We start from the raw sequence: 24,790 nt of genomic DNA on the forward strand, positions 1-24,790 counted from the left end.
GCAATTAAAATATGTACAGGAAAATCAATGAGGGCATTTCTTTTATTAATTAAACCAAACAGGCAAATCCAATAAAAGAAAAAAAAATGTACAAAGTTTAATCATCAGATCTGTTTCATTCATCACTGAAAAACTTTTTCTCCATCGTTATTTATTTTCAGTCAGAAATCCAACCCTGGGAATTTTCTGAAGGTTCCTGCTGGAGCTCCTGGTAATGTCTCTGAAACGAGGAAGAGAAAAGCGTCAACGCCAGGCGGTCGGCGCGCTAACATCACGTTTTCTACGTCTGCTTTTACCTGCAGGTTGTCGTAGTGGGTCCTGCTGCAGCAGTGCAGGTCTTTATCAGCGCCTTCGTTGAGGTAGAAAACCGAGCAAAGGTTACAGAAATACGCCAGTTTCTGGACCGTGAACTCCTGACCTGAATCAGCAAAAAAAGAACATAAAAAAACATTAAAATTTTCAAAAAGAAAGCCCACAGACTATCATTTATGCTAACTGGAGGTGGTTTTTGGCTTTTCCAAAGAGCTCATGTGCTAAAAAGACATTTCCACCGTCAGTTGGGGTTAAACCCACCAACATGCCAGTAGCTCCACTCTGAGCAGAGGAAACAAACATCTGGATGAGAAACCGTTCTCACCTCGAGGGCGTTCCGGGTCAAATGGCGGCAGATTGACGTTGGCAGCAACAGTTGGAGACTGGGATCGAGTTCTCTTTGCTGCAGGTCCGACCGGCTCGCTCCGCTGTCTGCCAGCTTCTGCAGAAGAAGAAGAAATTAAAATCCTGATGCTCAAAAGTCTGCTACCTTACGCTGGCAGTCTGCATTTCTCAAACATGAACGCATGTAGGAAACTTCTCGTCTAACTTTGAGGAACAAAAACTGTTTGGAAAATTTTTTGTTTCATAAATGCTGGAAATATTTAACATACAGTACAGAGTAATTAATTTGCACCTTTACTTTTTATAAAGTAAAGGTAATTTAAATGGCAATTTTGTTTTGAGATCAAGCCTGCAGCAATAAATCACCTATAAAGTTTATTGATCTTTTAGAGTGTGTTCTTTGCCGTTACCTTTATATTACTAGAAGATGGTCTAAAACAACAATAATGTTTATTGCAATAACTGCTGGGATTATTTAGCAACATTATTTATCGTGACAGGACTAGTTCAGACGCCATAATAACTTTTATAGGCTTTGGTTTAATTATATTGAATATTAAAAAAATTGTTCCTTGGAGTTAAAAAGCTGTAGTTGAGTAGAAAACGATCAAAACGACATTATTATAATTTATCAGCCAGTAAAACATGTTTGGTGTTGTAGTGTGGTAACTCATGTCATGTTTCTCTGATGCAAATTTATTTTTATAATTCCATTTTTTTCATGGAAATGTTGGATTTTTCACCTTTTGTTTGAGCCAAGCTGGACTCCTTCTCTTCTTCTTCTTCTTCTGGCTCAGCGCTGACCGTTTGACCTCTGGCGGACCTTCTCACTTTAAAAGAAAAGAAAACATTCAGTGATTTTTCTGGATGTGTGTCCATTTCTCTCAGTTTAAACGTCTCGTCGGTACCAGGAGTCGTCTTCGCTTTCTTTCTGGGTCGGCCTCTGGTTCTGGGAGCTTTTACTTCCTTTATTTCTTCTTCTGCTGTTCCAATGTTCACAGTCTCATCTGAAACAACAAATCAAAGCTTCAACCTGGCAGCAGCAGTAAGCCTGATTATCTGCCAATTACAATAACTAACATAATAAAATATAAGCTAACCTTCGTTTTAATTACACAGATCAATAAGTAATAATAAATCCAATTAATTCGTGTTAAGGTAAAACACATTCCTGCTCAAATTTAATGCTTAAATGTACAAAAAACAACAAAAAAAATCTAAAATTTTTTTCACATTTTCTGGCATTTAGAAAATAGAGACAATTCTAACAGACTTTTTAAAAATAGTCTGCCTCTTTAGATGTATGAAAATATCAGAATAAAAGCCTAAATCTGTAAAATGTTATTTACTTCTGAAACCAAACATTAGACTGAACCTAATTACAAAACTGCAGTTTGAATATCAAAGAACTTTCCACATTTTGAGAAAAATTGATTGAAATTCAATCATTTTCAATTATTTCCATCCAAACCCAGTAAACAAACGATCTGTGGTTGAAAACTGACATAAACCTGGAAACATTCAGACAAACCAACCTGTGCCGCCTTCATGTTTACACTCAGCAGATTCTGGGGTTTTGTCTGGTTTAATCTCCGTTTCATTTCCATCCAACAAAACCTAAAAAAAAAGATTATTTAGCCAAATCCTTGACAAAAACACCAATATGAACCCACTATGGTCACCTCAGACATCAGAGAGCCATCTTTGTCCTCCATCTTCTCCTCCCAGGGGTCAGGATTGGTTTTAGTCTCAGGTTCTGGTATCATTTCTTTTGGTCCTGCTACAGATTGTTCTGGAGATAAATTCTCTGAATTACAGGTGAGCTGATCTAAACTCTGTTCCTCTGAAACGTCCCGTTTTCTTCCTTCAGGATCAGCATTTGTTAAATCACCAGCTACGACTTCCTGTTTGGACTCTTCTGCACCAGCTAAAGCCTCGTTAGCATCGCTAACACCAGCTAACAAAGTCGCACTCTGTTCCTCTAAGACTTCCTGTTTGGACTCTTCCATACCAGCTAATGCTACTTTAGCGTCTATCACATCATCTGCAGCCTCAGTCAGACTCTCTTCCTCTGCAGCAGGTAAATTCTCAACATCATCATCAGCAAATTGAGATAAAAACTCCTCTAAAATTTTTATTTTGGATCTTTCCTCATCAGATAAATCTTCATTAGTGACATTTACATGTTCAGCTAACAGAGTCAGACTTTTTCCTCTTAAGATGAGTTCTTCCGACTGTTTAGCAGCAGATGAATTCACACTAACTTCTGTTACTTCATCAGGTAATTGACTCAGACTCTGTTCCTTCAAAGCTTCTTGTTTGGACCCTGCTGTACCAGGTAAGTCTACTGCAGCAATGCTAACACCACCAGCTAACTGAGTGAGACTCTGTTCCTCTACGACTTCCTGCTCGGACCCTCCTGCACTAGATATTGCTACTTCAGCATCGCTAACACCAGCTAAAGTCAGACTTGGTTGCTGTAGGATTTCCTGTTTGAAATCTTCTGTTGCAACTAAAGCTACGTTAGCATCTGTCACATCATTAGCAGCCTGAGTGAGACTCTGTTCCTCTACGACTTCCTGCTCAGACTCTCCTGCACTAGATATTGCTACTTCAGCATCGCTAACACCACCAGCTAACACACTCAGATTCTGCTGCTCCAAGACTTCCTGTTTGATCTCCTCTCCACCAGGTAATGCTAGTTCAGCATCGCTAACACCAGCTAAAGTCAGACTTGGTTGCTGTAGGATTTCCTGTTTGAAATCTTCTGTTGCAACTAAAGCTACGTTAGCATCTGTCACGTCATTAGCAGCCTGAGTCAGACTCTGTTCTTCCAAGACTTCCTGTTTTAACCCATTAGGACCAGCTAATGCTACTTCAGCATTGCTAACACCAGCCAACAGACTCTGCTCCTGTGCGGAACCAGTTGTTATTGTGTCTTCTCTTTCAGCTTTAACTTCATCCTTTGCTCCACTTCTTTCTTCTTCGCTCATCGTCTCCTGAACTCGATCATCGATAGAAGCTACAACTTGAAGTTGAGGATCTTCCTGTTCCTCATTTCTTGCCGTCTCCACTGTTTTCTCCCCATCTTCTTTACGAGCGGTTGAGTTTGTATCATCAGTAGGTTCTTCTGCAGGACCTTCTTCATCAGCTACTGGACTGGAGAGACTCTGTTTCTTCAAGGCGGCCATTTGTTTTTTAGTTGTTCTGGTGTTTTTCTTCGGTCTTCCTCTTCTTGCTTTCTGTTGCACCGCTGGTTGATCTTCCTCAACCTCCTGCGCCTCTTCAGCATCTTTCACATTATTAGCAGGTTCCTCCAGTTCTTCCTGTTTGGACCCTTTTACACCAGATACCGTTACTTCAGCATCGCTAACGCCTCCAGCTAACTGAGTCAGACGCTGTTCCTCTGAGACCAGCAGTTCTCCAGACGGTATAGTGCCGTCTCTTTCCTTTTTGCTGATTTCATCTTTTGCTTCACTTCTTTCTTCTTTGCTCATCATCACCTGAACTTGATCACCTGTAGAAACTGCAGCTTCCTCATTTCTGGCTGAGGTTGTCTCATCGTTAAGTTCTTCTTCTTCATTGACAGTTTTATTGAGATTCTGCTTCTTCAAGGCGGCCGTTTGTTTTTTAGCTGCCTTCGTGTTTTTCTTCGATCTTCCTCTCCTTGCGTTCCATTGTACCACTGGTTGATCTTCGTCTCCAGCTTCTTTTGGTTCCTCCACTTCCTGTTTGGACCCTTCCTCATCGGCAATGCCACCAGCTAACTGAGGTGGACTCTGCTCCTCTGAGACCAGCAGTTCTCCAGATGGTATCATGATGTCTGTTTCCTTTTTGCTGAGTTCATCCTTTGCTTCATTTTTTTCTTCTTCCCTAATCGCCATCTCCATGTCTTCTTTTAAAGCCGTTGAGTTTGTTTCGTCAAGTTCTTCTTTGACAGTTTGGTCGAGACTCTCCTTCTTCAAGGCGGCCATTTGTTTTTTAGTTGCTCCGGTGTTTTTCTTTGGTCTTCCTCTCTTCGGTTTCTGTTGTACCGCTGGTTGATCTTCCTCAGCAGCGTCCGGTGTTACATTAGTAGCTTCCTCTGTCTCTTGTGCGTCTTCTTGTTCTGTTTTGCTGTTTTTTGCTCTCGTCGTATATCTCCTAGCCGTTGTCTCCTGCTTCTTCTCAGGTTTTTCCTTCTCCTCAGCTTTAGATGCTTTGCTCCTCGTGCTCCTTCTGAGCTTTTCCTCTGGCGGAGTTGAAGTATCGTCTGTTTTTTCTTCCACGTCTTCCACTGCGGGTTCATCGTCTAGTTTTGGACCTTCAGATTCAGTTATGGACTGATCATCAGTTAAATTCACTTCCTCTGAGAGTTCTGCTTCAGGAAACACGCTGGAAGAGTCTTTCTCATCTTGAATTGGGCCAGAACCTTCTGAACCGTCACACTGATCTCTACTTGATGCTTCTTTTACCAGAACCTCTGAAGTTACAGTCTTTGACTTTTCGGTTTTCACTGACACCTGCTGGTCCGTCTGTGCCACCGCACCCTCAGTGGGTTTATCTTCCTCTTGAGGAATCTCTGCTACGTTTGGAGCAGCAGTCTCGGGTTTCTCGCCGTCCTTAGGAGTTTCTTCACTCGGTTCCGTCTTCTTGGACTTGGAACCGGCGGCTCCTTCTTCTGTTTTTGGAGGAAAATGGTGTTAAATGTTTCCAGAAACAGAAACCTACTTATTTTTTATGTGTTTTACCTTTTGGAGGTTTGGATTTCGGCCTCACTTGTCGTTCAGCCTTAACAGATTGCAAATGTGTCTCGAGGTCAATGGTAAGGTTTCCAGTTAGCTGCAGTCGCTGCTGTAGAGTCACCAACCTACAACAGAAGACCAAATGCAGGAAGAAACAAGTTTGATTTTCAGTATTTTTGGTCAAGTTTCTAGTCCAGATATTTTAGTCCAAGTGTACGAAGATATTTGCACTTAAACTATACAAAAATAGTCGGTAAGATTTAGTGATTTATGGCAGCAGCAGAAAGGAACTGGTGGCAAATGAGATAGGGCAAGCAATTTCTGTATTTATTCATTGTCGTTGCCATTTTGTCACAGACATTTTGGCAAAACTTGTAGTTTAATTAGTGTCACTAAAGATCAACTGGATTTTTAATAAGTGTTCAAACACCAGATGAGTAAACAATATTTTAAATGCTTTTTAACCACTTATATGATTAATATTATTCAGGTTTAAAGGAAATACATGAGAATATTCATATAATTTAGACATTTAGTTGTAATCAAATTGATGTTTGTTTGGGTAATTGGCACCACAAATGGAGAACTTACGGTTCGATGCGTCCAACTTTCGTCCTACAAAAAGAGTGGAGAAATTTATGAAATTAAATAAGTAAATAAAAGGCATCAGCAACCATGTTCTCAACTTCTGATCAGAAAAACAAACCAGTTTTCATCTTCAGTTAAATCGTCCAGGAAGAAAACTTTCTCCACCACTCGAGCGACAGCGGCGGAGTCGGACATCTCAATATAGATCTGAGGAAAAAAACAGAATCAAGACGATAAGCAAAATAATCTGGTTTTTTTTTAACATATTAAACGTGAATCTGAATGACCGAGATTTATATTTATGTAGCAAATAAACTCCTGAAATCCCAGTTTTTCATTTTAAATGCTTCTTTTTGACTTTCGTTGCTAATCTGATTTTTTTTTTTTTTTTTTACATTAATCAACCTTTTTATTGAAGTTTTTCCTCTTTTATCCCCAATTAAACCATAAAGTGTATTTATTTCAGTATTTCGGTAGCGTTGCGCCTCATCGTACCCTGTTGGCGAGAGGCAGGAAGTTGACGAAGGGAGTGATGGACGCCACCACCTTCATGACCACAGTGACGATATCTGGAGACGCGTCGAAGGTTTCCACAGACAGCAGCCGTTCCTCCAGAGGGTCCGAGTCGGAAACCGGCTGAGAAACAAAACAACCAGAACCTCAGGACGGATCCAATAAGACCAGAGTTTAAACTAGTCCTTACTTACACTGTTGCTCCATTTCATCACATTTTTGTACAACATCTCCTGCAAAAGATGACAAAACACACGTCTAATTGAGAAATCGTTTGTTTCTGGAAACAATGTAAAATCATTTTAAATGTCTTTCAGAGCAAAAAGATGGAAAAAATAAACATATTTCAAGTTAAACTGTGATTTTAAAAGTTATTTTAATTTCCCTCTATAATTAATTTCTTATTGTTACTCAGATAAACGTTTCTAAAGGTGCTGTGCCTCGCTGGCGCCGTGATGCTCCATGTTCAAGGCGAGGAACGCTTTGAGTTGGCAGTCGTTGATGCTCAAAACTTTATTCAGATGATCTTTGATAAAACTGTTGCATGTCGACCAGTCGCTGAAATAAACAAAGGCCTGAAGGAGAGAGAGAGAGAAATGGTTCTCTATTACAGCCACAAATATAAATCCATGTGTCATAATGAAAGATTTTAACTCCTGGTGAAGAAATATGTTTTCAGAAACGTTCCATGAATGATCAGAAACGCTTCTGTTGTTGAGCTCATATCTATTCATTCAGTAATTTAGCAGCAGTTGCTTTTCTTTGTTGGCTAAAATGCTTCAATTACAGACCCTGCAATTAACCTGATTTTAAAAATGTCAACAAAACATGGTGTCAATCAGCTGTGCTACGTTTGTGCAGCAAAAATATTTGTTTGTGCCAGAACGTACTTTAGCTTAAAAATTAGAACAGCAAAAAAAACATTTTTTTGTATTACGTGACCTGTCCGATTAACCTTTGACCTCTGGAAGCATTTAATAATCATTTTTAAATTGATGGCGGCACAAAATCTTTTGCTGCACAAACGTTTGACACCAACTTCGCTTAATTTGATTAAAGCTGTGTAGCTAACGTCACTCAATGACATTCCCCCTCCTTTTATTTCCTGTTTTCACAATAATCCTAGTCTCATAAAAATATAAAAATAAATCATAATCTCAGACATCCCCAGATTTCCTGCAGTGATTTCCAGCTGGCTGTCGGCTCCTCACCCTCCTCTGCAGAGGCAGGACGACCACGTTGGAGCAAAGCGCCCTGAGCGTCTTTTCTGGGAAATACGGCCACGCCAGGCGGGCCACGTCCTCCTGCGTGTAGCCGTCGGTGGGCAGGTCCGTCAGCATGATGGCGAAGGACGCCACGCTCCAACCGTCCACTTCCTGCACAACCAGGAAGTTCAAAATATAAACATCAATTTGAGATTATTTTCTTTGGCCACAATACTTCAATATGTTTTACAGAAGAGGATTAAGACACCTAAAAAGCAAAAACTAAATTATGGATTATGAGATTAAAGTCAGAATTCTGCCAAAAACAAACAATGAAATCTTGTAAAATTGCTCGGCCCCCTTTTGTTCCCTCGCTGTTACAATAGAGGGAAAAAAGAACCATTTATGACTGAACCATATCATTTTCTCTTTGCAAAAGTTCAGGAAAAAAGGTTTCGGAAAAAAGTCAGAATAAACTTTTTTTAGTGGCCTCAATCATCTTCCGAGTATAAATGTTTTTCTTACAATTTTAATTTCATGTTATTACCTTTTAAAACTGAACACAAAGTAAAGAGGACGTGTCTAAACCTCTGAACTCGGCTACTTGTGGTAAAGAAAACAAAAACCAACCAGCTTACCGTAAAGCAGGAGACTTTTTTGAGTTTGATGTAATCTGAGAAGAAAAAGAGAAAACATAAATAAATAAGCCCACTTGCCCTTGGTGAGGGGGATTCTGGGTAAGTAAACGGCGTCTCTTACTCGGGCTGTCGTACCACGGAGACAACGTTGGGAAAATAAACGGGTCGGTTTTCATGGTGATCCAAAATGGTGGTTTGGTGTTTGGTGGGAAGTTATATTTCCCTGTTTGGGGGAGGAGAGAATATCATCGGCTGAACAGCAATGAAACCGAAAGGTTAAAAGTTCAGACGAGGGTCGTCATGTTTGGGGTGGAAAACAGCAGACAGAGGAAAATCTCTCCAGAGGAATTAAAAGGTTTAGGTTTTCAGTCAGTACATTTTATTTACACCTTTCAAAGATAAAACCCTCTAGGAACTTTTCTGAAAGAGCATAAGAATTAAAAGATAATTAATAGCAAATTTTCAAAGTAATTAAAAAACAAAAGTTCTTTGTTTTCTAGGCATTTGGTTATAAATCAGGTAATTCTCTGTTAGTTGTTTTTAGTTTTTATTTTCACCATAAAAATTTATCTTTCATATTGAGGATTTTTCCTGTATAATATAAATAAATACTTTTTATAGTTTCTGTAATAACATAGAAACTATAGCGCCCCCTGAAGGACATGGCAGACTTTATTTTTTTGCGTTCTATTTCAATACATTTGCAAAAACACACTGGTCTATTTTATGTACAATCACAATGACAACAAATCTCTATGTAAAACTTTATAATATATAATAACCTTTAAAGATCTGCTGTGAAAATGTGTTCAAACATTCTTAATTATTTGATGCAGAAAAACTATGACGGAGTACAAGGGCCAAGAAAAAATAGTCAGAATGTTACAAGAAGTCGTAATCTGGGAATAAACTCAAAATGCGACAATAAAGTTGCAGAAAAAAGGTTGTTGTGTTTGTATTTCCTGTCTTATTGTGGCCGTCATAGACGTCAGTCTGTGGCGCGTTTGTGTCCCAGAGAAGTAAAACTTCAGAGATGTAAATTGGTTTGATCCCTACAGGAAGTCGCACCTTGTGAATCGGCAATGGCGTCCGGCGCTTTCATCCTGAGCAGCTTGTGAGCGCGACCGCCTTCCTGTCTGCTGTACGACAGGCCCAGCAGATCCGCGTCGTTGCTCGACTCAAATTCCACAAACACCTGGAGACACAAACCGATGAGTCCGGCTGGAGCTCAGTGGGATGCAGAACACGGTCCAGGTGTGTCGATACCTTGTTGAGAAGCGGCAGGAAGTTTTTCACCGCAAAGTCGTTCATGAGAAACTCTCTGAGCTCCTGGGTTTCGCTGTGAGAGACGTCATGGAAGAAGACGGTTCTGGAACCGTCGTCTGTGACGTTCTGGTTGGAGGAAAGCGGCAAACATTTAAACCAGATGAACAATCCACACACTGTCAGGAATGTTACATTTAAATGGCATTTGACTGATTTGATATGATCAATCAGAGGCTCTGAAGGCTTTAATCGTCTCCATGACACTAAAAATAGACGAGAAAATCCAGGGAAGTGACTTGAATGTTTCAGAAAAGGCCCCAAAGTTAAAAAAAATTAAAAAAAGGAACTTGTATTGATAGAGCTGGACAATAGACCAATAGATCAATAAATAGATAATTAGAATATTCAACATTATTCAATGAACTTCGATCCAGAACCAAAACAGGAAGAGGAAAAGCTTCACTCAACCTCTCACAGCCAGAGAAGAAATGCTGGTGAAATCAACTGACTCACTTTTTGGTTGCCTAGCAACGACTTGTAGAGCAACTCCTGGTTACCTAGCAACAACATGTCAAGTAACTGGCGCAGCAGCAGTTTAAGGTTTTGCTCATAACTGGTTAAAAATAATAAAATTAGTTTGGCAATATTTTAGATAATTTTAAAAACTAATCAATAATTATTGATATGAACAGACATGAAACCTTTGTATTGTGACGCGTTTGTCCAGCCCTGCCTGTGAACTAACAACATAATCTCGATGTTTCACAGAAATAATCTGAGATGCTAAAAATAAAATCTCAGATTTAAGATTTACTCCTTATTTTAATATTTTGCTATTTTTCATGCGAGTTCTCATAAAATTGCTACTTTATTCTCCTAATGTAATGTCTGAATTCTTGTAATATTATGATTTTACTTCATTATAAGAACAATCAATCACAGCCTGGTTAAAATGTTATATTATGCAGATAAACTCCAAATAAAAGCGTTTTAACAGAAGCATTTCTCTACAGTTACGATTGTATCCTTGATTTGCAAACATCACTGGAATCTCAAGAGTCTCTGCTTTATAATGATGTATAAAATTTAAATTTATAACGCTGACGGGTTGAAGCGGAGTGTGTGGCTGCGTGTTCACTTACACGGCGAATCCGTTTCATCAGAGCCGAATAAAACTGGAACTGGAACAGAAACGAGAGCAGGTAAAATGATCCGACACTTTAAAAGCAACTAATTATAAACAATAAAACTAAAGACTGAAATGAGAAGAAACAAAAATAACTTCTACTTTAGTTAATGTTGCAGGTAAGTAGATTTAAAAAAGAAAAATGGTCGCCAGGATGAAAAATGTCTTCTTTCACTTTTATAGATTACCAACAGTTAAATCTAAATGTTAAAAACTAAAATTATAACTAAATTGGTCATTTAGTTTCAGTAAACAACAGAAACAAACTAATCAGTTAAATTCAGTGTTTTTAACTCACAAGTCTTTGAAACTTTGGAATTATTTGTTAGTATAACCTAGAAACAACATTTCTGCCAAATGATGACAGAAGTTAGCATGCTAACCTGTTGACGTTTACTTATATAAATATTTTAAACATGAACAAGACGATCTGATGCTTACAGGCGTCATTGGGAAGCCGCCACAAACAGGTCTGATGCAGATCTGCTGCCCCCTAAAGGCAACGCCATCCCACGTCTCCGTCAGGAGGTTCTGTAGATCTTTGCCGCTCGGCATGATGCCCAAAGCCTGATGGGAAAGTTAAACGACAACATCAGGATTTATAAAAACATCAGGATTTATAAAAACATCAGGATTTATAAACCTGCAGAAACACAAAAGATTTGCTCGTTTTGCGCTTCAAATTCAACTGATCTCAATGTTTGTTGATATTAAAATTTGTTTAATGATTGAAACATTTTCAGGGTTTGAAAACTTTTCCCACAGTAAAATTCAAGCACTTTAAAAGCAAGTTTTCAAACTTTTCCAGCACTGCACTTTGGAGAACAAAACAATATAAATTAACTCAAAAAAGACGGTTTCAATTCACTATTATACGACGTTATTTATTGCTGTTATTAATAATATTGTGTGATGGTATTCTGCTTTCTACAGCAGGGACAACATAAACTAAAACATAACAAAATGTTATGTTTTGACATGCATCTCACACCGTACAAGTAAAAAATACAAGATGATCAATAACTCACTGAGCCATTAGGAATAATAAATATTCATTATGTTGAAACAACGTAATGATCTTCCTGCTCAAATTAAATTTCTCGCCATGTTTCCTGGCCTTTTGCAAATATAAAACATTTTGGTGATTCTAGCTGATCAAAAAAAGACGTTTAGTCTGATTTAATGGAGGGGAAAAAATGTACGTGTCTTTTTGTCAGGTGGATGAAAATATCGTAAATAATGTTTTCCAAATTTTTGCTTTTAATCAAACAGACTGAACTCAATTACAAAACTGTGCAGTTTGAACATCAAGCATCTCTACAAACTCTGCATTCAAGTGTGGAAAAAATGAAAAATACAAGAAAACGACAGGTTGGTTGTAAATCTGGAACTCACCAGGCCGGACTGAGGAAGGCAGTAAATGGTGTCGACTTTGTGTTCGAACCCAAACGGAGCGAGCTGCTCGGCCAGCTCCTCCTCCGTGTAGCTGCAGGCTTCAACATCTGGGAGGTCGCTGATCAGAAACACCTCAGGAAACTAAAGAAGAAAAAAACAGTTGGGATCAAACAAAGTCGATTAAACTGCGTGAAAAATTGAGGCGACTCACTTCTGTCGTCGATTTTATTTCCTCGCTTGTAAAACACTCTGAAAGCGAAAGAGAACAAGAGTTAGAGCTGGAGGCTATGATTCAGAAACACTCTGGGTTTCTTACTGAAAGTTTCCTTCAGCAGCAGCGACTTCAGCTGATCTCCAACCGTCAGGGAGGTTTCCGGGTCCAGGTGATAATCGTCACCTGGATCCACTTCAGCCGGTTCCGACTCCAGCTTCACCTCAGAGTCTGAAAGAGGCGACATTAACGAGTCCTTATCAGGAATCAGGAATTTCTCCTATTCAACATGTTACAGTCCTACGAAGCTTTAGAGAAATTACTGAATAATTAGAACTGCAAACAGTAAAATCCTCCCATCACCAGATTATCCTTGGTTAATTATTTGTTTACGATGTTTAAATGAGTTTTTCTGAGCTAAAATAGCAAAGAGAAAATCAAGACATGCTGGGATTTATACCAGCAACATGAAGTTACCAAAAGTGACCATAAAGTTATTTAAATTATTCATTTTCCTACATTTTCCCACAAATAACAAAACCAAACGTATAAAAATATAAACATTTGGTTCTCTTGTGGTTAAATTTGCACAAATCAAGAAGCTCAATGGAAAACAGACAGTTGATCCACCATCATCTTTGCGCCACTTTAGATATAAAGCAGCAACATTAATCATAAAAATAATCATTAAGAGGCTTGTTTCATTAACTTCAGTAACTGAAAACAATTTATATTTAAAATCACACAAAACACTAAAATTTTAGTGTGAATTTAGACACAATCAAACTAATAGCTAAAGACATTAATTGATTATTACTTGTTTTCAAATAAAATGGGCCGTTTTAGGTATTAATATTGCTGTTATGGCTGATAAACGATATTTACCGATATTATAAACATTCCACTACTGTTTCAACACTTTTGGTAAAAAAAACATAAACAGTTCAGAATAAATATCAGTCCAGGTTTATTTATCGAACCGATGCGTTAAAAAACGACTAATACCAACGATGGAGCCGATATGTTGTGAATCTCTGGAGCGTTTACAAAAAATATGCGTGCAGACAGTAAAATATTTACCTTCTTCTGCATCCTGACGTTCTTCTTGTGCAGGAACGTCTTCCCGATCGTTTGTAGGTTTTACGGTATCGGCAGCATCAGGCTTCTCATCCGACTCTTTGGGAGCCGCTGCAGGTTTTTTGGTTTTAATTCCCGATCCGTCTCCCTCCGTTTTACGTTTCTTTGCAGCTGCAGACGTTTCTGCTTTAGCCGCTTCGTCTCCAGGACAACTGAGTCAGCAGAGAAAACGGTGAAAGGTTAAAGTTCAACCAGAGGAAACTGAAAGAATCGCAACTAAACCGATGAGGTGGAGGATTATTAAAACATAACTCACGATTTCTTCTGTTGTTTAGCAGAAGTGGAACCAGGAGGTACGAAAACACAGTCCTGTAAATACATAACTGTTAATACAACATTTCAGAAATAAATTCAGTTTTTCTTCACTTGGAAGCTGGTATTTGTGGCGTTTTTCTTCCGAACATGAACATTTTCAGCGTTTCGTGAAGAATGAATTAAAAAAATCATAATTTTTTTTTTTTACACACAGCAGTGACGACGGTGATGGTGTCTCCTTTAAAGTCGAAGCTCTCCATGCTGCGAAGTACCTCTGCATCATCTTCCTCCTGGAAAATGACGGTGGCCTGCATGTGCACAACAAACACAAACACACATTTCAGGATGTTTTTCCCCTCTGGTTGTTTATTTGAAGCGTTTTATTTAATTCTTCAAAAATCAGTTTTCATGATATAGCCAGTTATGCAGATTTTTTGTAAACCACAAGTTTTTTTAATTTAGTTTTTCTTCAGGCAGTTAGAATAACGAATTTAGTTTGGAACCAAAATCTGTAATAAAGTTTTATATTTGGAATTAAGATTACTTTTAGATCCTCTCATTAATTTAAGAGACATGTCCACCACCAGGGGGCGTGGCAGAGATGCCTTCTATTTGTCAACAGAAAGCTTCGTAAAATTATTTTTTGACCATTTTTTAATCCTTTATTAAGACGTACCTCCTGTCTGGATCTATACAGCACAATTGACTCAACTTTCCCAAACGACTCCATGGCATTCCACACGTCGTTGTACGAGTGATTGCTGAAAATCCCTCTGAGCTTCACCGTGTTCGGGTCGTCCTACAGAGCAGACAGAAACTAAACAGTAAATATTTATAGAGTCTCAGGGCAGACATTTAGTTTTTGTGTCATAAGAAACTGTACTCTGGATTTTCTTTCAGATGTTTCAATGTTTCTGTTTTTGTATCCAGAAGATGCGTACGCTGAGTAAACCTGATTGGAAAAACAGAGAAAAGAGGACATATACACAGAGACCTTAATATTATGAAAAAACATGGAGACTTGTATTGATGACCTGATGATGTGATCGGTATCAACGGATTTGTATTTTCTCCACTTTCACGGTTTTATTTGCATTACTTAATTACTTGCCTCAGTTTCTCTAGGACTAGGCCTTGCAGCAAAATATGATGACGGTGTTGTCTTCCGCTTTTTGAGTTCAGCCAGTAAAGCAGGGGTCATAGATTTTACCACCGCCTCCAAGTCCGACTGCTTCGACAGAGACTGGACGCCTGGAAAAGGATCAACAGAATCACTGGGTTGGTACGTTCTTTTTCTTTCCATCAATCAATCAGTGGGTTGGATGTTACCCACTGATTAAAGACAAAAAAAAACAAAAACGTAAAAACGTGGCACAATACTACACAGGTATTTTATCAACAAAACCTTACATGCTAATAATGTCAGTCGTGTCATAAAACAAGATAACCCAATAACCTGAGTAACCTAAGTAATTTGAGTAACTTTATAAAACAAGACGCTCGTGTATCCTGATATTCCTAACCCAATATAACCTGATATGCTAATAATATGAGTCTCTTTCCAAAACAAGATAACCCTATATGCAGATGATGTGAGTCTCTTCCTAACATAAGATAATCTTACATACCGACAGTGAGTTTCTTCTTCTACAAGATATCCTATTAGGTTGATGATGTGTCTCGGTTTCTGTTAAGTTTTCCTAATTCAAAAAAGATTTGATTTCTTCAACATTCCTTTTTTTTTTTGGCTCTAGTAGCTTTTATTCAGAGCATGTACACAGGAAGCGGGTAGAGCAAGAAGGGGCAGAAGACAAGCAGCAAAGATCCCAAGGTAAGAAATTGAACCCTGAACGGTTTTGTCAAGGACCAACAGCCTCAGCCCAAAAATGCTTCCTCCACCCCAACTCCACACACTAAAGACATTTAATGGTTTGGTGAGGTCTGGGAAACTAAATCAGGCCTGATCAGGAACATATATTTAGGCTTGTTATCACTTTGAAATTGAAGTAACCGTTTAAAAAAAATTTTAAACTGTCGATTATAAAATATTTATCTAACCTGATGCTTCCAGCAGTCTCTTCGCCAGTCTCTCTGCACTGGTCGACCTCCTCCGTTCAGGTGTCGATCTTTCCGACGACGATCGTCTCTCTCTCCTCTTTCTCTGTTCTCTCTCGCGGCTCCTCGATCGGGAATGGTAATGGTGGGTTGAGCTGGACTTGTACCGAGGACTTGAGGAACGAGACCGGGACCTAATCAAAGTTTGCATTCGATTAGGTCCCTTGATGGGTTTTATGGATACTTTTTGAGAACTTTTAGAATGCTTTCAGAAAAGCGCAGCAGCTTGAAACTTTCTAAATCTAAGTACCTGTAACTCCAGTTTGTCTTCCTACTCTTGGAGTCATGGTGACGTCGAGGGCTACGCGAGCGGGAGCGGGAGCTGCTGCTGTCCTTTTTTCCCTTCTTGCAGCTGCGTTGTGGGCTGCGTGAGCAAGAACGCGAGCGGCGGTGGGAGCTGTGGGAACGAGAACGACTCCTTTGCTGGGTTGTAGGTCTTTTATCCGAGACTCTACAAGGGCAGCAACAAGAGAGAATAACAGAAAATAACTTATAAACATTGCTTGTTCTTGGTTTAAACTGATGTGGTTTCATTTGGAAAATATATACATATATTACCTCCAGTCTTGTATCTCACCGTCCCAGTCTGGATATCTGTAGCAATAAAACAAGAGGAAACGGGTCACAATTTGGCAAAAGAAGGTTATCTGCACAAGTGAGAGGCATTCATAAAATATTTTTTTAAATGTACAACAAAAACAAAATGCACAGCTTGTTCCACTTAAGAAACTCAAAGTCAAACTTCCCCCATCAAGTATATTCAAGCTAACTTTGCTCCACTACTAATTTAGTAGTAGCTTTTCTCAATGAAAACCAAAATATCACTGAAAAGCATCAAAAATTTAAACAGACACGCCTGTATATTGAAAAGACAGTTACAGGTAAAATATTTTTCTATATTTTGTTCTCTTCAGGCATGAGAAAAAAGGCGAAGTTGATATAAAAGGTGACAACATGTTATACAAACAGACGGTTCTCTGAACCTCACAGATGAAAGTCAATAAACATTAATTATTAATATTTCTCTCTTCAAAACATTCCAAAAGTTTCCACAGCACAGTCCAGTGCTGACTTGGACAGAAAATACAAGTATTGTAGAAAACACCAGATTTTAAGGCTATTGGACAGTAGCTACATATCAATATGTCGTGGACTAAAGGGCATTTAATACAACGATAAGTTTATCGGAGAGCTTAGATATAAAACCCCCAATAACTTTAGTTTTAAAAGATTAAATCTGCTTCAAACTATGTTTAAAGATTGGAGCAGTGGTGGGCAGTGCTAGCTAAAAAGTTAGTAGCGCTAACCCTTAAAGCACTGAAAAGCGCTACACCTGTATTTAGCAGAAGCTAATGCTAAAGTCTCAACTTGAACTCAAAATATTTCTGCCCTAGAAAAACTACAACCCTTGAGCACAAATAAAATTTTTACATTATGACTTTTAGGCTCTATATTGTCTTTAGACATTATATTTAGGTATTTTTGTATGTTGTTCTCTACTGTTTATGTTTTATTTTGTTTGCGTGTTTCATGTTTAAAATAATTATTTGTCAAAAAGCGAGAGAATGAGGAGAGGAAACCGAACTGCTGCGCAAACATCCCCCACTTCAAAATAAGAGCATGAATGTAAACATCCATCTACTTGAAGACTAACTAACAATTCAACACAAATGTTGAACTTCATTCAACTGAAACATTACAAAACGGCCAAGAAAATTAGTACTTCGGAATTTGTCCAGAAAAAATTATTTAGGGGGCGTCTAAGCATTTTCAGTTACCAAGAGCGCTAAGTGAAAAATTAGCTTTGTTGTTAACGCAGTGGTAGTGTGCAAACAACAGGAGTAAAGGAAGCCAGACTACAAGACAAAGACGTTTACCACAAGGTAACAAACACACTGCTGTTACATGACATAAAACACAAAACATACCAACAATTCAATTAACTTCCTGGTTGGGTTATAACTTTTATAGCACCTGGTTATAAATCAGCGTTACACATTTATACGTTGGACAGGCAGCAAATCAGACATCTAACTCTACATCTACCAAGATTGTCTTCTTTAGAGAGGCTGGTTAGCATGCATCCAATACTCAAGCTATAAGTAGAAAACTCGTGACCATTTGAAATAACTCGACATCAGAGATGACAAAGAAAACGTATACTGAAAGAAAAACACTGACTGTTTCCGGAGGAGCTTGCGGTTCTCATGGTGAACGGTGGAGTCGTGGTGGAAAAGCCAATGCTGGTTGTCAAAACAAAGAAAAGTTAGGAAGGAGTTTCACAACCAACAAGCTTTAAAAATTGCTAAAATGTTTTTCCCCCTCCCAACACCGAACCCAACAGACGCATCTTATTAAACTTTGAAGATGTTGACTTCTACCGTTATTACCGCACTGTTTACAATTTTAATAAATATCTAAATAAATAGGCATTGTGTAAACAACAGTCCATTAAAAATTACACCCGACAAATTGGCTTAGTAATTAAGAAATCTTTATAATTAAAACCAGGAAACACAGAAGTCACACAGTAGATAAAAACAATCTTCTTGGGCTCTGGCCAGGTCTGATGTTGCCATCCTCAGTTCTGTGTCATCTCAGCGTTTGGTAACGGCTTTCCATGCAGGTTTGGATCAGGACAGATCACAACACAGAACCTGGGACAACTACAATGCGAGTCAAGGGCAGGAAGAAGAGGAAAATGGAGAACCGGACACTGGTGTACTGTAGAAATTGGAGGAAAAGTCACAAAAGTCCAGTTCATGCCTATTTTCTCCAATTCACTGAATTGGAGAAAACAGCTAAACACTGGATTAAGAAAAAAAATCCCAAGAATTACAGACTTAAATTTTCACATGATTTTAATTATTTAAAGTGACTGAACATGAGTTCTCTCCAATATTCAACAAATAAAATAATGTAAGAATAATGAACACCCTGCTCCTCTTACCTTCATGGTCTCAAATTTTCTGTCACACAGAGTGCACCGATGTGGAAAGGCTGGCGGCGCGGCACAAGCATAATCGTTGATCATCGACCTTGACGGCAGACCCCTGAAGATCGCCACCTTCGGAGCTGAGCTGCTGCACACGGACTTTGACGAACTGTAATGCTTCTTTGCTTCTGTGTTTGCCTGAGCTGGAGGAGTGGTGAGAGACCTGGAGACTAAAGGATGCGACTCCTCAGGCGGTTTAGTTTGCTCCTTCGCCTGTGGCTTTGTGTCCGTTGCAGCTTTGCTTTGTTGAACGTTTGCTAACTTATCTTTCTTCTGCTCTTTAAAAACCTCTGGCTGTTGCTCTTGAGTTTTACGAGGATTTTCAGTACGATTATCTTGCTTACAACCAACTTTGCCGCCTTCACCTGAAGAAGTACTAGACTTTGAATCTTGCGCCTCCCCTTGCGGAGAACAGTCTTTCAGGAGGTTGGCACTTGAAAACTTTGGTCTTTTCCGTGTTTCTTCATTTTTCTTTAGCAGAACAAGGGGAGTGAAGGACCTCCCATGTGCCTGGGCTGGTTGGCTCTGTAGCGGTTTGGGTGGATCTGATTCTACCTTTTCAGGAACAAAGGTGGGGGTGAATTTCTCTGGAGCCTGGGTTTGGTGAGCCACTGGCTTATTAGGTGAATCTTTGTCGTCTTCTGGGGAAATGAAAGGGATGTGGACCTTTTGAGGAGCCTGGTTTGATTGAGTTTGTGGCAACTTAGGTAGGTTGCTGCTTTGGGGAGTCACAGAACTCCTCATTGAGGTGAAGCTGGTAGGAGAAGCTGTCAGGCCAGGTAAAGGAACCTCTGATGTAGTTTGTTTGAATGGTTCTTTGTAACTGGTGCTGCTAAAAGCATCAAGCATGCTTTTGGTCCCACCACTGGTGACTCTACTGGTGTTTTTAATTTCCTCAACCACAGTGTAGCTCCCAGTATGTCCATAGTCAATCACTTTGGCAGGTTTAAAAATCCTAGATATATCGTCCTCATGTATCTCTGGCACTTCAGGGCTGCTATGCGTCTCCGGCTCACAGAAGCTTGTGGAGGGTTCGGGGTCAGAGTCGGGCGATGTTGAGGCTCTCTTCTCCTTCATGAGGCGAATCTGCTTCAAGATCAGAGCTAGATTATCAGAGTTTATCTGATCTTCAGGGAACATCAGGAGATATTCCAAGTCCTCTTTTTCAAGTCCAAATTGCTCAAGAAGGACGGCAGCAAGCTCTGGCGTATACTGTGACTGAGAAGGCTCGTCAGGATGCACTGGTTCGCTTGGAGTTGGGTCTTCATAACGTCTGGAACCGGACACAGATTGGTTACTTTGCCGTCTCTCGCTGGATGCAAAAAACCTACCATCACTGCTGCTGGGATAGTCGGATGAAGCTGGCGAATGAAATTTCACAGGAGTATCCTCTGTGGGCTTTTTCAAGATCTGCAACCAGCTCAAGGAGCTGTTGTCACTTTCATCCTGTGGCTCCCTATCTCTGCCCATTTCACCATACGACGCTACACTGGTGGAAGGGAACTCGTCTCTTTGAGCGGAGAAAAAGCGAGAACCATGGCTTAAACGCGGCGGCACCAATTCTTGTCTGGTTCTGCCAGCAAGTGATCTTTCAAAGTCCCTTTCTGACCTGGCCATCATCTGTTCAGGCCTGTAAGTCATCGGCAGCTCGGACATTTGAGGAATAGTTCTTCCTGAAATGTTACCAGTTCCAGAAAATGATGGCGAAGAGATAAAGTTTGAATCAGGTTCCGTTCGGTGCCGTGACATCCAGTGGTCCATGTCTGACTGTTCACTAAAGTTTGGACGGTCGGAGGGACGTTGGGTGAGATTTTGATTCCTGGAGGAATAGGGATTGTACGGTGGAAATGACATGGCTTTACCAATTCTCCAGAAGTGAAGGTGCTGAACACCCTCACCACAGGGAAGGACGGTGCGGACGTGAGGTTCTTAACAATTACGGTACCAGTTGTGACACTAACACCGACAGCACATTGGTAATCTGTGTCAGTGCTGCTTAGACGCCGCCTAGGATGAAATGGTGGAAGCCGTACTTCTGCAGAAGAGAAAGCAACAGTCCAAACACAAAAGCTGAAGAGAAAGCAGGTCGTGGAGTAGAGCAGGATCTTCCACAGGCATCAGCCATCGCCCGGTGAGCGTTGAGGTCTCAGCAGCTTCACATTCTTCCCAACATTAAGAAGTTCAGGTCTTTTACTGGCGAGAGAGAACAAAAAGGGTGAAACATCACAGGGCTGATAAAAAGAGAGAAACAAAGGTCAGAAGAGGTAAAGACACAAATGTTTGGAACAGAACATTATCTTTTTTTCTTACATCGCAACAACTAAAAAACAAGGAACAAGCGCAAAGAATATCAACTGAATTGGTGATATAGCAAGACAAGCTTCAAACCAACTCTAAACCAAACTTTATTGATTAAGACAAAAAAATATGAATCATTGAAGAGATTTTTAAAAAACAGCAGGTGGCTGTGGATTCACATCCTCTTTAAACTCACTTCAGTCTCTTCTGTGATGCAAAAGAGATGCTGAAAGTTTTGGACCCTTGCGCTTCACCGTACAACGTTCAACTTGAGTCTGGAGAAAGGCGACGAACAATCTGCTTTAAGAGATATTCAAGACCATTACTAGTACCTTACACATTCAAGAGACATCCATTTTATTGAAAAAGTTAGGAAAAACCCTAACCCTATCCAGGACCTTCCTGGGGAGAACTTCAGCTTTGTCACATTAAAAACAAAATCACAGCTGCAAACCAAATACAGAAAAGTTTGAGAGAACATAAGCAAATTTCATAACCAGGAACGGGAAAATCTGCAGCAGGATAACATTAAACAAAAAAAACAAGGTTTTGTGCGCCACCTAATCCATGGCAGAGCTGTGGTGGGGTGGTGCCAACTTCTGTAGTCAATGGATGAGAGGTGGGGTACCCATATGCCAGGTCATCAGGACACAGGAGAACTGATTGTACAGACGGACACACATCTAAGAGCAATTCAGAGTATCCAGGTAACCTTACATGTCTGCTGGACTCTGGGCGAAAGCTGGAAGAAAAACACACAAACTCCACATACAAAAGCCTCAGAAGGGTTTATGTGCCAGGAGCTTCCTGCTGCTTCCTGTTTGAGGAAACATCACAAAAATGGAAGAGAAGCTGAAACATGACAAAACTACAATTACTTTGTCTATTACTAAAATAATAAACATCCAATCTGGGTAAATTTGAGTGTATTTATACCAAGAAAGGAAACTAACATTGCATAACTGGAATAGAGATTAGGGTACAGAAGCAGTGTTTGATTATTTTATAAGTAACTCTGAGGCATCCATGTAAGTTTACAGGTTAAAACACGCCATCAGTCTAGGACAGTGGTTCTTAACCTTTTATGAGGTACCGAACCCATCAGTTTCATATGCGCATTCACCGAACCCTTCTTTAGTGATAAATAAAATCAAACCTTTTTCCAAATTCAAGACATATGTATATGATTTTTTGCTGGTGCACAAAATGAGCAATGCATGAACGTCACCTTTGCTCAAAGAACAAAACCATGAACTCACAGCAAATTGCAGTATTACTTTATTCTGGCCCCCCAAAAATATTTCGGTCCCATAAAAGAATTTCAGCCCCCCAAAATATTTTTTTTACTATTTTACTAATTAAAAATAAATTTGGATTTTTTTCAAAGAATAACATTTTTTTTAATAACTAATTTTTTTTATTTTATTTTAAATTTAATTTGTCATTTTGAATCCACAAAATACATTTTTGGGGCCAGAATAAAGTATTGCACAAATAACATGCCTGCAAATCAGTGTGACTCCTGCTGTTTGTTTTTGGGAGACCAGTTCAGAGAGGCGTGGCTTCACCTTGGCAAGTGCATCTTCAGAGCAAAGTCTGTTCATTTTCTTCTTTTTTTGCTCGACATATTAAGTATGGATTCAAATATTAAGAAGGAAACCACGCGACGTACAACTACGACAGCCGCTGATACTTTGCGAACTAAATTCCCCGCAGCACTGATTGGCTGAGCAATGTAACATGATCCTCTGCAGCAAGAGATGGCCAAGCGGGGCCTGTCATCATGACTTTACACAAGTGTGTCTTTACCTCCGCGGCAGAGGCTCCGCCGAACCCCTGAGACCGACTCACCGAACCCCTGGGGTTTGATCGAACCCAGGTTAAGAACCACTGGTCTAGGAGAAACATAATATATGCTTAATACCCAATATCAATGTAATAGTGCAAGCAGTAACAACATTTTAAAAAGAGAGGATCATTTTCATTTTGTTTGAAATTCATGTTTTTATGATGGATTGTTAATGGATTGTTATTGGACAAAGAACCTAATTCAGTCTTTAACTGTGAGACAAAACTTGAGGTTATTGTTGACCAAACAAAAGCAGAACTTTAAACAAAATAAAAGGTTAAAAGAAGCAGATTTACTCAGTGGTGCAGGATGTTAACTAAAATGTTGCTTAAATTTATCAGTAGTTTCCAAGTGGGCATGTTTCTTGATTTAAATGTTACAACTTTTATCTCTGTCCCTGCAGTGAGCCTTGCAGCAGGTTGTTTATTATGCTAACAGACACGCTAACTCTTATAGTGGCCATATGACTCAAAAGAGCCAAGCCATGACCTGTTTGTATTTCAGAAAAAATATATATGTGTAGAAAGGGAAATAATCTATGTTTAATCATCAAGTTGCTTCAAATAAAGAATGTAATAAACAGGAACACCATTAGCTGCAGCTAGCCCTCATAAACCCTCAGTAGAGAGAAGTTTGGCTGAGAAACGGTCAAAATGATCATCATTCTGTATTTGCAACAAATATTCTTAGTGCAAAGTTGGTTACAAATGTGGTGTGTTAAAACTTTATCAGGGAAATAGATTTATATGTCAAACTTGTTACGAAGTTACCATTTAGATTAAATAGATCATTAAGTAAATTTTACAATATCTACAAATAATAAAAGGAGAAGATACAAAGTCAAAGTAGAAAAAGAGAAATTCTGCAACAGACATGGTTAAACCCAGAATAAACAGGAATTCATCAGCGTAACAACCAAACAACCTCAAAAACTGGAAATTATGCTTCACCAAACCAGCTCAAAACAATAAAGCATGTTGCAGATAAATGTCCAGATCATATTGCAACAAACTTCAATTGTTTAGATTTTACATGATAGATTAACAAAATAGTGAACAATTAAAAAGAAGTGTTAATCTTTGTGAGAAAGAAAGAATTGTGGTGCATTTTTGCATTAATTACCTGAAGCAAACATTGTTTGATGTTGACATTTAAACCCCCATTAAACCCTCAATATGTGCTTAAAAGCGCTGTCAAGTGATCAAAGCTTATATTTTTACCAACACATTCAAAGCTTCAGACTTAAAATTAGAAAATCACCACATTTAGGCCAGAGTATGACTGATCATTTTAATTTAAGCGAATCAGATGAGCTGCCTTTACCCCAACGTTCAGCTACCTCCAAATTTTAACAGTTAAATGTTGAGCGGATTTGCATATCTGAAAACAATTGAAAGCACCGGACTGTTAAACTCAGGTTAACAACACGATTCAATCCTAAAACAGAGCTGATTCTGTTTAACCTGCAGGTGGAGGTCCATCCACAACAGCTCCTTTCAGTGTTATGCATGCTAGCAGGAGCTAACGTTAGCCTCCTGCGGTTCGTTCACAGACCGATAAAAAAACGGAACAAGCAGGTTGAGGAACACGGAGGAAAAGCTACATTTAAATGTCAGAGACTGGTTTCAAAGTTAAATAAACGTTTCATATATACATACCGATCGTCGTTCACTCTCTGCAAAGCCTTGGTCCAAGTTCTTCTTCGAAATGTGTCGGTGACTAAAACAACTAAAAGCGTCTTTACTGCCCCCTCCTGGG

At 39.2% G+C, this 24,790-nt stretch overlaps 1 protein-coding gene across 4 annotated transcripts; it reads right to left on the reverse strand.

Moving 5' to 3' along the window:
- Positions 1-24: 24 nt before the first annotated feature.
- LOC102223496 lies at positions 25-24,748 on the reverse strand. 4 transcript variants are annotated; one of them, XM_023345634.1, is made up of 36 exons: positions 24,691-24,748; positions 21,380-21,483; positions 18,841-21,078; positions 18,072-18,133; positions 16,449-16,484; positions 16,141-16,341; positions 15,834-16,024; positions 14,887-15,026; positions 14,659-14,727; positions 14,452-14,574; positions 13,988-14,083; positions 13,777-13,829; positions 13,464-13,672; positions 12,489-12,614; positions 12,384-12,421; positions 12,173-12,313; positions 11,219-11,344; positions 10,734-10,772; positions 9,592-9,717; positions 9,394-9,520; positions 8,447-8,548; positions 8,326-8,360; positions 7,694-7,858; positions 6,923-7,057; positions 6,677-6,715; positions 6,465-6,605; positions 6,088-6,176; positions 5,973-5,996; positions 5,388-5,506; positions 2,340-5,317; positions 2,193-2,274; positions 1,566-1,664; positions 1,401-1,487; positions 638-754; positions 297-418; positions 25-220 (listed from the first exon to the last, which is right to left on the reverse strand). In XM_023345634.1, exons 3-36 carry the CDS (start codon positions 20,737-20,739, stop codon positions 158-160), a joined length of 8,199 nt encoding a protein of 2,732 aa, XP_023201402.1. In that variant the 5' UTR covers positions 20,740-21,078; positions 21,380-21,483; positions 24,691-24,748; the 3' UTR covers positions 25-157. The 4 variants fall into 4 exon arrangements, with proteins under 4 accessions (XP_023201402.1, XP_023201404.1, XP_023201403.1 ...); XM_023345636.1 differs by having other exon boundaries at positions 21,380-21,458; positions 24,691-24,742; XM_023345635.1 differs by having other exon boundaries at positions 21,380-21,480; positions 24,691-24,737.
- Positions 24,749-24,790: the final 42 nt, after the last annotated feature.

The sequence above is a fragment of the Xiphophorus maculatus genome, chromosome 14, assembly GCF_002775205.1.
Source record: "Xiphophorus maculatus strain JP 163 A chromosome 14, X_maculatus-5.0-male, whole genome shotgun sequence".
Lineage (NCBI taxonomy): Eukaryota > Metazoa > Chordata > Actinopteri > Cyprinodontiformes > Poeciliidae > Xiphophorus > Xiphophorus maculatus.

Bases quoted from the DNA above. Each gene is read 5' to 3' on its own strand.
- LOC102223496 (XM_023345634.1), bottom strand. From the start codon at position 20,739: ATGTCATTTCCACCGTACAATCCCTATTCCTCCAGGAATCAAAATCTC. The intron at 12,422-12,488 runs GTAAGAAACCCA...TTTCGCTTTCAG, and splicing joins GCTGCTGAAGGAAACTTTCA to AGTGTTTTACAAGCGAGGAA. The intron at 12,314-12,383 runs GTGAGTCGCCTC...TTTCTTCTTTAG, and splicing joins AAATAAAATCGACGACAGAA to TTTCCTGAGGTGTTTCTGAT.